The sequence below is a fragment of the Akebia trifoliata genome, chromosome 13, assembly GCF_017979445.1.
Source record: "Akebia trifoliata isolate Shusen 1 chromosome 13, ASM1797944v1, whole genome shotgun sequence".
Lineage (NCBI taxonomy): Eukaryota > Viridiplantae > Streptophyta > Magnoliopsida > Ranunculales > Lardizabalaceae > Akebia > Akebia trifoliata.
The window spans coordinates 5,088,141-5,100,809 of NC_141387.1; the positions used below are offsets into that span (position 1 = coordinate 5,088,141).

The 12,669-nt window shown below is 35.1% G+C and overlaps 1 protein-coding gene across 2 annotated transcripts; it reads right to left on the reverse strand.

Moving 5' to 3' along the window:
* On the reverse strand, nt 1–9,802 carry LOC147387476 (F-box/LRR-repeat protein At4g14103-like). 2 transcript variants are annotated; one of them, XM_086421376.1, is made up of 4 exons: nt 9,734–9,802; nt 1,470–2,546; nt 488–682; nt 1–371 (listed from the first exon to the last, which is right to left on the reverse strand). In XM_086421376.1, the coding sequence occupies exons 2-4, from the start codon at nt 2,511–2,513 to the stop codon at nt 240–242; spliced, it is 1,371 nt and encodes a 456-aa protein (XP_086277502.1). In that variant the 5' UTR covers nt 2,514–2,546; nt 9,734–9,802; the 3' UTR covers nt 1–239. The 2 variants fall into 2 exon arrangements, with proteins under 2 accessions (XP_086277502.1, XP_086277503.1); XM_086421377.1 differs by lacking the exon at nt 9,734–9,802 and adding an exon at nt 4,365–4,501.
* Nucleotides 9,803–12,669: the final 2,867 nt, after the last annotated feature.

Below are 12,669 nucleotides of genomic sequence, written 5' to 3' on the forward strand. Positions count from 1 at the left end.
TACCCATTAAAATAATCATAAATAGAAGCTGATATTACTGTAACAGAAATATTCAGACAATGTAACCAAACAAATTAAAACTGAAGTCATGAAATCTAAATGAGAAGTTCAAAAATAAAATTAAACCAAACATCATAAAAAGTATCTCTAACTGGCATTTCCCACCTTAAAATCTAGAAATAAGTGAGAACTAGAGTCTCAGATCTTAACTGCCTCGAAGTGATCCACCATTAAATGTCTTATAACGGGCGACACCTGACTTCAATATTCGTCGTTGACACACCAAAGTGAAGGAACTCAACTGTGTTGATATGTCCAATTGGGAGATCAAATATCTGCTTATCTGATACTGAATTTTCACCATTGAAAGGCTAAGCAACAAAAAGAAATTCAAATGTCAAAAGAATGTGAACGGTCGAAAAAAAACAAATTAAAATCTTCGAATTGGCAAAGTTTGAAAATATAAGACATGGATAGAAGTTGTCACCTCAACAAAATCAACTATGAGAGTTTCCAGATTAGGGGAGTTCTCAAGTAAACGGGTCAGCAAATGAATATGGTCTCCGTGATGCCCCATATTCAACTTTAGATACTTCAGATCGAAAAATATAGGCAAACGTTCGAAGTGGTCTTGGTCTCGCTCCAGAGAGTAAAACAAGTGGTCTTGCACCAGATTGTAAAACTTCCACATCATAGAAAGGAAAGCAAATTAGAAATAGAAAGCTAAAAAGAGACTAAAAATGCAGTAATTGTAGTGTGAATGAACGAGGACAATGAGATAAACCCAATAATATTTAGAATAATGATTTTCTGACGCCCCCCTCTGACATATGCCTCATGGCGTAGCATGTGCTAGAACCATAGATATTTCCTCGGGATACACAAATGCACATATTTATGGGGATGTGAAGTTGTGTATCCTGAGGAAAAATCTGTAGCTCTAGCCCATGCCACGTCAGGGTGCATATTGGGGCCTATGTCAGAGGGGGCGTCAGAAAATCACGACGCTAATATTTATAATGATGGTTTCTGAATCACGTGAATTCTCGAGGAAGGAAATGTTGGTGGGCATTGACAGATTGTCTCGGAATATTTCGATCAAGACCATTCTGGTTTTTTTCCTGATCGACACATTGCCTTGAAACAAGATTTTAAACCTTACTCACAGCAACAGAGATCATTCTCACAAAAAATTCTACACCTCTAGTCTAATAAAAAAAGAAATGCAATTTGAAAAAAATAAAAATGAGAGTTACCATTGCCACCCCAAGATGTGTGCTAATGCTTTGGTGATTTTTATATGAATTGGGGCCGCGAGAGCAAAATTTGGTGAAGCAATAGAATCTCTCAAAAATATTTAGGGCCATCCAATTATACGGTTAATTTGAATTCCAACATTAATAATAATTATTATTATTATTATAAGCAATGGCAAGAAAAATCTTGAAGAAAATAGATAGAAATCAAACCTTCATGCCTTTGAAAGAAAGTTCCATGAATTTGGCACAAGAGATCCCTCGAAGAATCTTGCTCATACGACACCCATTACTTTCCATTCTCCTTGAGAAATCAGAGTCATTGCCATCAGAATCAGAGTCCTCAGAACCAGAATCAGAGTCAGAACTATAGCCATCACCATAATCAGCAGCAACTATCCCTCTTGGATGATCATTTCCTCCAATATTAACATTGATGTGCACGTTAACTAACGAGAAAAGATTAACCAAACAATAGTCTCTCAGAAGTGGACCCATGTACTTGAATCTTACAAGACTTGGGCACGATACCTTGATCTTGCAATTATCCAACCCGGTACAATAATCCATGGTGAAGCTCTTAAGTGATTGAGAAGAGATATCGAGTTCCTGAAACTCCGCAAAAAAACACATTTCTAGGTACAAATCTTCAAGCATTGGACATGAACAAAAGTATTCCGGACTTGATTTTGCGGATTTGATAAACCCAACCATGTCAAGATGCACCTTAATCAATCGACTAAAGGGCATTGTAGATGGCAATGTAGGAACAAAGTTGTTCGACCTCAATTTCAAAACCGTTAAAGTTTCACTAGTAAAGAGGCTTGAAGGCAGTTCGAAAACTCCACGAAATAGACTAAGGTCCAACTCTTGTACCTTACACTTTAGTGCAAAATTGACCCACGGGGCTATTCGACTTATATCTCCACGTTTGGGACCAAACTTGAGCCGGAGTTTTTGTATATTTGCTCCATCACGAACAACAAATGATCGGTCAATAAAATCCATAAAAGCTTCCCTCCTTCGTACTATATTTGGGAAACTAGAGTAATTGAAGTCAACATTCGTCGAAAAAGCCCAAATATAGCGCCATCGTTTTGATAAGACACTTGTTGCTACCGAATCTTTAAGTGACAAGAACGAGACGATATGTCCACATATTTCATTGGGCAAATCACTAATTCTATCTTTTACTTCCAAAGTTGATCTTTTCAATTTTCTTCCATACACATTTAATGGTATGTCCCCAGCAAACATTTTACTATCCACAACACGTAAAGGGTCCGAAACCTGTTCGAGAGGAAATTTTAATCGATTTAGGTACAATGCCATAAGATGATTTGATATCTAAGTAAACCACAGATTCTTTTAGGAATTTTATCGAACAGATATTTGTTGACCAATTAAAGATGAATAAAATATATAAGAGATGAAAAATGTGATCTGAAGATCTAAATCTTTGAAGCACATTGTTGCATTATAGATCATTTGTGGCATAATTTGATGGAAATTGCTTCTTATATGCATACTATCAAACAGGTTGTAGGAAAATAATAAATCACTAAAAAATAAAGGAAAAAATTATAATAAAAAATCATAAAAACAAACTAAGAAAACAAGAAAAGGGAATGAAAGAAATTTTAATTTTCACAAAAATGGAATTAATTCTAGGCTGAAAAAATTAAGGAGAAAATCTTCAAATTTGTTAGGATTTTGAGTCCATGGGGTTTTTATACCTTGTGTGTATATTACTGCGCCTACTCTCTAGCTCAGCCAGAGCAAATATGTCCGACTACGGCTTTAGGAACCGACACTTGGAACAAAAACCCCTAGAAATTGTTTCAATATATTACCCTGTGCTCCAGGGAGTTTGTAGTTACCCAACCCCAGTTCCCATTTTGCTAGCCAAATTAGCAAACTCTTTACGTTTCATTAACCCATAAATATTGGTCTCTCCTTTGGAAATCCAAAGAGAAAATCTCATCAGCCTGAAAAGCAAGTCCTAGCAATTGATTCCAAGCATTTTCTCTTCTAGGTTTTTTTTTTTTTTTTTTCCCTAAAGGGCCATGAGTTTTGGAGAAAAGTCTATCATAATATGTTGTTTAACTCCTACTAATTATCAGTTGATGTAATATTTAAGGTGATACACCCATATGTTGAATTTTTCTTATTATGATGTTCGTAATGAAAGGGGAACCAAACAAATGTTTCTTGTATGATTTTTTTGTTTAGAAAAGTGAACCTAGATTACCAACTTCAACTCAACTTTTCATAAGGGTATAAATGTTAGAATCAATTGAATTTTTGTAAGGATGATCTCTCTAGGGTGCAAACTTCATTGTTTGGTTGGATCGTCTACCGAGCGTTGGACACAATGGCCAAGGCATCTCTCCAAGAAAGGGAGAGGTCTTGAGTTCAAGACCCCTCATTGGCCACCCAACGGAATTTATCTCAACTTATTGGGGGCAGAGCCAAGATTTTACCCATGTGGGGACAACTAAGAGTGGAAATTTTTTGAAGGGGCAATTAAGAGTGTAAAAGTCTTTTAAGGGGGGCAATAATGGCGGATTTCTTTATCCGTCGTTGTTCTTTGTTGCAATAACTCAAATCCTCAGTAAATTTGAAAGTTCTTGTGGGGGAAATGCCATCATTGTAAATTTTCCCCTACCAACTTACTTGGTATGAGTTTATAAATATGCATGTACCCGGGTGAGATAAAGTGCTCTAAGAGGTTAGTTGCCTCGCTCTTGCTAATACAACCTATGGATCTGAAGCTTCCGGCATCATAATAATAAATAAATATAAAAAATAAAAATAAAAACTATAGTACAAATTCAAATATAAGTAGTTGGTTGGGATTCTAGGACTTGACAATTATGAGTCTAGTGCTACTTTGTAACTCAAGATCAAAGTCAAAGCCCTTGCTTCCTGGCTTGGATGAGTTTTGTTAGCAGACGAATCTACCTAATTGACAATCCTAGTCAAGATTGTCAAATAATTAGATTTGTTTCTAAGATTGTTAAAATATGAGAAGGAGATATAAACAGAAGGATAAACTACCATGTATAAACTTTATTTTAATCATAAAAATAAGAAATAGATGGATACCTTTCTTGCCTACTTCCCTTTCTACTTGCAGCTTTTGAACTCAAGGGATCCCCTTTCACCTCTCCCACCTCATATATAGACGTTTTTACTGTAACAACTTCTTTTGGTACAGATGTATCAGAAAATACAGAGCTGTCAAAGAATATATTCTCTTGTCAGATTAGTTACAACTACCTTCGGCCAGGTAAGCACGTGTATTTCGTATTAAAAGTAACTAATGAAGAGTACAAGTATGGAAAGAATTAGGTAGGAAACCATGTGACATTAAATTTTTCGAATATTTCTTGTATGATTTCGAAACGTATCTTATAGGAAAGTACACCCTAATCAGTGGGCGGGTTTAGCATGTGAACACGCATGTGATTGTTATGGTTTGTGGAGCCTGATGGTATTGGTTAAAAGGAATCTTGCTCATTATTTAACACAGTGCTTACTTGTTGTGTTTGATGCAGAGTTTGCTAAAGGGTTGGAGGGGGCCCGAAAAGTGAAGGTTCAAGGGCAGAGCTCTTGGAAAAAAACTTTATCGAAGGGTGTACATACCCTAATTTATCTAGATCAACCCTGAAAGCTCTTGAATAGTTAAGAAAATCCAATGTAGTCTTTAAATTGGATCGAATGAGGCCCACTTTAGTGGAGCCCATCTCTCCAAAACAAATTTCAAAGTTTATCTATGTCAGGCCATAGGTAACCCACGGTCTAGAGGAATTTTCCTCAAGGTCGTGGGTCACCTACAGCCTAGTGGATTTTTGCACAGAACCTTAGGTATGTCAATGAGTCAAGCAAAATCATCATTCTAACATCATCACCCAAGGCCCATTCGGTTGAGTTTGTTAGAACACATGTGCTTACAAATTTGGTTAGGGGAAATGACCCCTTAAATCCCTTCCTTAAAAGCTTATTCTCCAAGAAAATCCTTCTCATCCATTTCCATACCCTTGTATTAGCCTCCATCATTCTTCAAAGCATACCCCTTCTTGTCATTTTTTTTCTTCTTCTAACATTGACTCCAAGTCAAGTATTGGTCCCAGGACCTATAGAATTACTCTCCTAACCTTGATTTGTTGAGCTTTATTAAGAGTAACTTACCTTATTGCCATCAACCTTGATCATCATTCAAAGAGGATTCAATGTAAATTTATCGATTCAAAAGGTTAAGAAAATGTTGTCCATCCTCAAAAAAATCTCTAGAACCTTGTGTGCAAAGACATTATTATCCCTAGGTTGTTAAAAGCCTAGATAGGTAGGAAGTCTAGAATATCCAAAATTCAAGCACCAATTTACATGTCATTTAACTGGATTCTTCTACAATTGACTCAAAGTCTAGGACCTAAGACAACTTTGGCCTTCCTTAAGAATTCTCTAGAATTTATTGTCTTTTACCATCTTACTTATTGATCATCTTGATTAGTTACACTCAACAGGATGTAAAATACTATCAAGACTAAGTAGAGAAGAAGTAATTGTGGTCCTCCATTGATATTTTTGTGAAATTATTGAGGATTAGAGAATTTAGGACAAAACTATAAAAGGGTTTCCCAAAATCCTATAAAGTACCCCCATTGTAAATTTCCCCCTCAGAAAAAATAGTTTTAACTATTTTTTTATGGTCATTTTGATAACCATCTTTGGATAAGAAGGACAAGGTGTCTAACACCTTCCTTATCCCTCAACCGAACCTCCTTACATGTAGTTCTCTAAGTGGACCTTTACCTTACCATTGAAAGTGAGTCATTACAAGTCTAAAATTATTTTAAAAAATCCATTTAGTGGTGTTCATTCATACCCAAACTCTTTAATAGTGGCGATTCCAAAATTTAAGTCGATAAGTTCAAACCTCCTTAAAGGTTTCGAAGCCCACATATCTACAAAGGGTATTCCCATAATTTCACTAGTATTATATAACTCTAGTTAGGCTTTTCTAAGTTATATATTAGTCTTTTTCAATGAAAGGGTTAAAATCTGTAACTTAAGACACCTCAATTTGCATGGACTCGCCTCAAAAAAGGTCCACGAAAATATATTTCAAGCCAAAATGCCAACAAAAAGGTCAAAGGCCCAAGTTTTCAAAAACTTACCATTTTGTTCTAAATAAAAGTCCAAATCAATCACACCCAATCCAAATTTCCAAATTCCTGAACCAATTTTTCCAAACCAATTTCTTGCCCCAATCCTATCCCCAATTCAACCTTAATCCCAATTTCAATTCCCCAATTCATAACCTAAACATTGAATTGTTTGTCCCCAACAAATATTTTACTATCCATGCACAATGATAGCCAATACAACATGTAAAAGGTCCAAAAACTTGTTTGAGAGGAAATTTTAATTGATTTAGATATAATGCCATGAGATGATTTTGATATCTAAGTAATCCAAGGTTTCTTTAAAGAAATTTATCAAACAGATATTTGTTGACAAATTAAAGATGAATAAAATATGCAAGAGATGAAAAAGTGGATTGAAGATCTAAATCTTTGAAGCACGTTGTTTCATTATAGATCATTCATGGCATAATTTAATGGAAATTGGTTCTTATAGGCATACAATCAAACAGGTTGTTACAAAATAATAAATCATTAAAAAAACAAAGGTAAAAAATTTAAATGAAGAAAAGAAGAAAAGGGAATGAAAGAAATTTTAAATTTCACAAATATGGAATTAATTATAGGCTGAGAAAATCTTCCAATTTGTTAGGATTTTGAATCCATGGGGATTTTATACCTTGTGTTTATAGTGTGCCTACTTTCTAGATCAACCATACCAAATATGTCCAATTACGCATTTAGGTACCGACACTTGGACCATAACAAAGCCTAGAAATTATTTTATTATATTATCCGGTACTCCAGTCTCCAGAGAGTTTGTAGTTACCCAACCCCAATTCTCATTTTGCTTCTCAAATTGGCAAACTCTTTAGGTTTCATTGTTTGATTGAACAATGTCTGATTCACAATGAGAATATTTATTCTTGGCATGCCTCCTTAGGAAGGATTCTCACTTTAGACAATTTGAAATCTCGAGAGTGGATCACTTCAAATTTTTGTCATCTTTGTATGAAAGATAGGGAGTCTGTGGATCATACCCTTATTAATTACTCTTTTTATTAAGGTATTTAGTGTTCATTTCTCTCCTTATTTCATATGAGTTGGGTTATCCCTAATAAATTCCTTTCCTTCCTTAAAGAGTGGGACTATAATATATTTTCTCATAAAAATAGACATTTGTGGTCTATTCTTCCTTCTGCCAAAACGTGAGTCTTTGGAAGAAGAAAAACAACAAGGTGTTCAAAGGCAAGGAGAAAAATGAGCACTTGGTCTATATGTAGATACTTGGCTAATGTTCTTTTGGTCGGAGTTAAACAAGGAGTTCGTAGGGGTTTTCTTTGAAGATTTTGTGTTTGTTGGGATAGCATGTGTAGCTTGTAGTTCTGCTATTTTTGCTTCTTGTCTTCTATTATGTTTGTGTTTCGTTCTTTAGTAGTTGTGCCCTTGTAATGGGTTTTTTGTTTTGAGGGCTATCTCGGCCTACCTTGTACTTGTTCTAGTTTTCCTTATCTATAAAAACTTTATACTTATCAAAAAAATATATACGACAAGAGATGAAAAAGTGGTCTGAAGATTTAAATCTTTGAAGCACATTGTTGCATCATGGATCATTCATGGCATAATTTGATGGAAATTGCTACTTATAGGCATAGCATCAAACAGGTTGATGCAAAATAATAAATCACTAAAAAGCAAAAGCAAAATATTTTTACAAAAAAATTATAAATAAAAAAGAAGAAAAGGGAATCAAAAAAAATTTTCAATTTTCACAAATATGGATTTAATTCAAGGCTGAGAAAAATTAAGGAGAAAATCCTTCAATTTGTTAGGATTTTGAATCCATGGGGTTTTCGGAACTTATGTTTACAGTGCGCCTACTTCCTATCTCAGCCAGACCAAATATGTCAGACGCGTTTAGGAACCAACACTTGGACCAAAACAAGCTTAGAAATTGTTTTATTATATTATCATGTACTCCAAGGAGTTTGTTGTTACCCAACCCCAATCTCATTTTGCTTGGACCAAAACAAGCTAAGCAATTGTTTTATTATATTATCATGTACTCCGAGGAGTTTGTTGTCACCCAACCCAATCTCATTTTGCTTGCCCGATTAGCAAACCCCTTAGGTTTCATTAACCCATGAACATTGGCCTATCCTTTGGACATCCGAAGAGCAAATCTTATCAGCCTGAAAAGCAATTCCTAGCAATTGATTCAAAGCATTTTCTCTTCTAGGTTTTTTTTTCTCTAAAGGGCCCATGAGTAAATCCAAGCCCATGGAAGAAAGTTGATCATAATTTGTTTTTTTTTAACTCTTACTAATTATGAATTGATATAATATCTTGGGTGATACACCCATATGTTGAATTATTCTCACTATGACGTTCGTTATGAAAGGAAGAAAAACAGATGTTTCTTGATTGACATTGTTTAAAAAAGTAAACCTAGATTCCAACTTCAAATCAACTTTTCATAAGGGTAAAAATATAGGAATCAATTGGTTTTTCTTGAGGATGATCTCTAAGGTACAAACTTCATTGTTTGGTTGGATCGTCTAACGAGCATTGTACACAATGGCCTAGGCATCTCTGGAACAAAGGGAGAGGTCTTGAGTTCAAGCCCTCTCATTAGCCACCCACGAGGATTTATCCCAACTTACGGGGGCAGAACAAAGATTTTACCCATGTAGGGGTAGCTAAGAATGGAAATTTTTGTGTGGGGCAATTAAGAGTGTAAATTTTTATTTTTTTTTTTTTTGAGGCAATAGTGGTGAATTTCTATATCTGTCATTGTTATTTGTTGCGTTTAGTAATCCTTGGAAGACTTGAAAATTCTTGTGGGGGTAAGTGCCCCCACTGTAAATTCGCCCCTCCCGACTTACTTGGTATGTGTAGTTTGTGGGGCATTACATGTACCTGGGGGATTTGGGTGAGATAAGGTGCTCCAATAGGCCAGTTGCCTCGCCCCATCAAGTTGAACCTACGGATTTGAAACCCCCGACATAAACAAAAAAAACGAAAAAAAAGAAAAAAAAAAAAAAACTATAGGACATAAACATACAAAGTCAAATATAAGTAGTTGGCTGGAGGGCTTGACAATTATGAGTCTAGTGCTACTTTGTAACTCAAGATCAAAGTCAAAGCCCTTGTTTCCAGGCTTGGACTAGTTTTGATAGTGGACGAATCCACCTAATGGACAAACCTAGTCAATTAATTAGATGTGTTTCTAAGATTGTTAAAATGTGAGATAGAGATATAAAGAGAAGGAGAAACTACAATGTAGAAACTTTCTTTTAATCGTAAAAGTTAGAAATAGATAGATACCTTTCTCGCCTACTTCCCTTTCTACTTGCAGCTTTTGAACTTAAGGGATCTCCTTTCACCTCTCCTACCTCATATATAGACGTTTTTACTGTAATAACTTCTTTTGGTACAAATGTATCAAAAATACAGAGCTGTCAAAAAATATATTCTCTTGTCAGATTAGTTACAACTAACCTCGACCAAGTAAGCACATGTATTTCGCATTAAAAGTAATTAATGAGGAGTCCAAGTATGGAAAGAATTAGGTAGGAGACCACATGGCATTAAACTTTCAAAATATTTTCTTGTATGATTTTGAAACGTATCTTATGAGAAAGTGCACCCCAATTGGTGGTCCAATTTGGGTCATGAACACGCATATAATTGTTATGGTTTGTGGAACCTAATGGTATTGGTTAGTAAGAAATTTTGGTTCATCATTTAACGTAGTGCTCACTTGTTGTGCTCGATGTAGAGTTCGTTAGGGGTTAGAGGGCTCGAAAAGTGGGGGGTTTAAGGGCATAGCTCCTGGAAGAAATTTTACCCAAAGGTATTCCCATAATTTCACTATTATTATATAAAACTCCAGTTAGGCTTTCCTAAGATATATATTTCTCTTTTACAATGGAATGGTATAATCTGTAATTATAGACACCCCAATTTACAAGGACCCACTTTAAAAATGGTCCACGAAAAATACATTTCAAACCAAAATTCCAATAGAAAAGTCAAAGGCCCAAGTTTTCAAAAATCTACTCTTTTGTTCTAAACAAAAACCCAAAGGCCTTCAATTGGCTTATGTGTAAGTTCCATGTTTTTTCAATTCCGAGACATATGTTGAATATCAGATCGATTTGCCACTGAAGACATACGAAGACTTCGGTAAAGTTGCTCAACCGCACGCACCTCGACAAAAAGGTCTCATGTGTGTATACAAAGCTTGAAAGATAATGAGACCACCTAAGATCATTCCCCAACATTTAAATGATTGATAAGTCGACCCGTAGTAACTAGGAAAACTCTTTCCTCGACCCATTCGCTCATCGGACCTTCCGAGAATTGAAAGTGGTCAGAGAGAGGACATTAAAGATTTGACCACACTAAAACTATTTTCTGTCCTTGGTGTTTCTTTTATGTCATTATATAGGTAAACTCTAGCACACCTTCGAACCGATTTGAAGCCAAACTTCCTAAACCTCGTTTTGACCAAAAATGATAAAAAGGGTATTTTAATCATTTTACCCATTTTTATCATGGCCCACTCCTTGGTGATAGTTTGGGGATGTTCTACTTAGTAATATCTATCAACTCGTCGAACGGCATGTAAAACGGAGTTACTATTTGAAAATTATGACTAAAACATTATTTAAGGGGCATATTTATAATTTACTAATGTGTCACCCTTGTGTCTGACGGCCAAATGGTCCCCGAAAATGACCCAAATGCTTTAAAAACTCATTATTGAGTTCATTTAAGGTTTGGATTTGATCCCTTAAGAACTTGTGTTCTCCCATCTCTCATCTAGAGAGCATTCTCTACACTTTGTAAAGTTCATACCTTAGTTAAAACTCATTCAATCTATGCCCTTCCTTTAGATCAAATTCTAGAAAAGATTGTCTCTCATCTCTCCACACCTTGAGAATCTTCTCTACTCTCATGAAGTCTAATTTAGGTGAACCCCTTCAACTTTCCTAGACTTTTCATTTGATCTCACTCCAACCATCAAACCTCACATTGCACACACATTGATACATTCATGGATCAAGGAGCAAAAGGAGACGATGGTAGGAATAATCACAAGGAGTCAACGAACTCAAGATCGCCATCAAGATGTACTTGTGAGCTTAAGGACTCAAAACTCAAGATCACCATTGGCAAACCTTATAGAGGTGAGTGATTCTTTGATTTTGTTTTTAATTTTAAAAATATATGTATGAGATTACTTGGTTTAGCCCTCAAAAATCAAGCTCTTGTTGGAATCGAGGATTCTCAACAAAAGAAGAGGTTTGTGAGTTTTCGAGGTATAAAGCTCAAAATATTTTAAGAAGATGTGATTCTCTCGATCTTAAGATTTTAGAATTTAGCCTATGTATAAAAATTCTATGTAAAAGGTTCGAGATGAACCATAAACCTCTTTAATAGTGAACACCAAATTCCTAGGTAGGAACCTTGAGTGTGGATGTAGGCACGTTGTCAAACTATTATAAAATGATTGTCTCGTGTTTATAAAAATGCCTCTATCAATTTATACTTCGATGAATGGATGTTATGAATGAACACTATGTTATGTATGTCATGCTATGAATGTTTAGATTCTAAGTGAACTTCAATTGCATTGCAAACTAGAGATTAACCGTGAGAATGAATGTAGGCATATTGTCGATCCATTAGATATCTTATGTGTCGTGCATGTTTTCATAATTCTGTAATTTACACTTACACTTGAATGTTTTGAATCTCATGAGATATCATGAATGTCGAATAGGTAAATTGTATATGAATGTGCCATTGAACAATATGGTTAAATAAATATTTAAATTCGAAATGTATTTTCATTAAATGCAAATTAGAGACATGAGTGCAAAATCAAGACTAGGTAAATGACTTAGAATACATAGTCAAATTATCAATCTAAGTTAAAATTGGATAAATCGAAAGAAATTTTAATCATCCCATTCACCCCCCCCCCCCTCTCTCCTCAAAACTAAACATGGTACGAAGTCCAAAATTTTCATTATGGACCCTCAAATGAATACTTTTTGAATTTTCTCATGCATCCATTCATTTTTCAAACTTACCCATTCACCATCTAGGCCAACTATCACAAATCATAGCCTAAGTCCAATCCAATGACCAATTTCCCATTCCTAAATCAAATCCCAAGTTCAAATCAATAAAACCCAATCCAAATCCCAGAATTCCTAAACCAATTTTTCCTAACTAATTTCTATCCAAAA

What these genes read in the sequence shown, in the direction of transcription:
- LOC147387476 (XM_086421376.1), bottom strand. Translation starts at nt 2,513, where the DNA reads ATGTTTGCTGGGGACATACCATTAAATGTGTATGGAAGAAAATTGAAA. An exon ending in TTTCTTTCAAAGGCATGAAG is followed by an intron (nt 683 to 1,469) that starts GTTTGATTTCTA and finishes ATGATGTGGAAG; the next exon opens with TTTTACAATCTGGTGCAAGA. An exon ending in TCATAGTTGATTTTGTTGAG is followed by an intron (nt 372 to 487) that starts GTGACAACTTCT and finishes TTTGTTGCTTAG; the next exon opens with CCTTTCAATGGTGAAAATTC.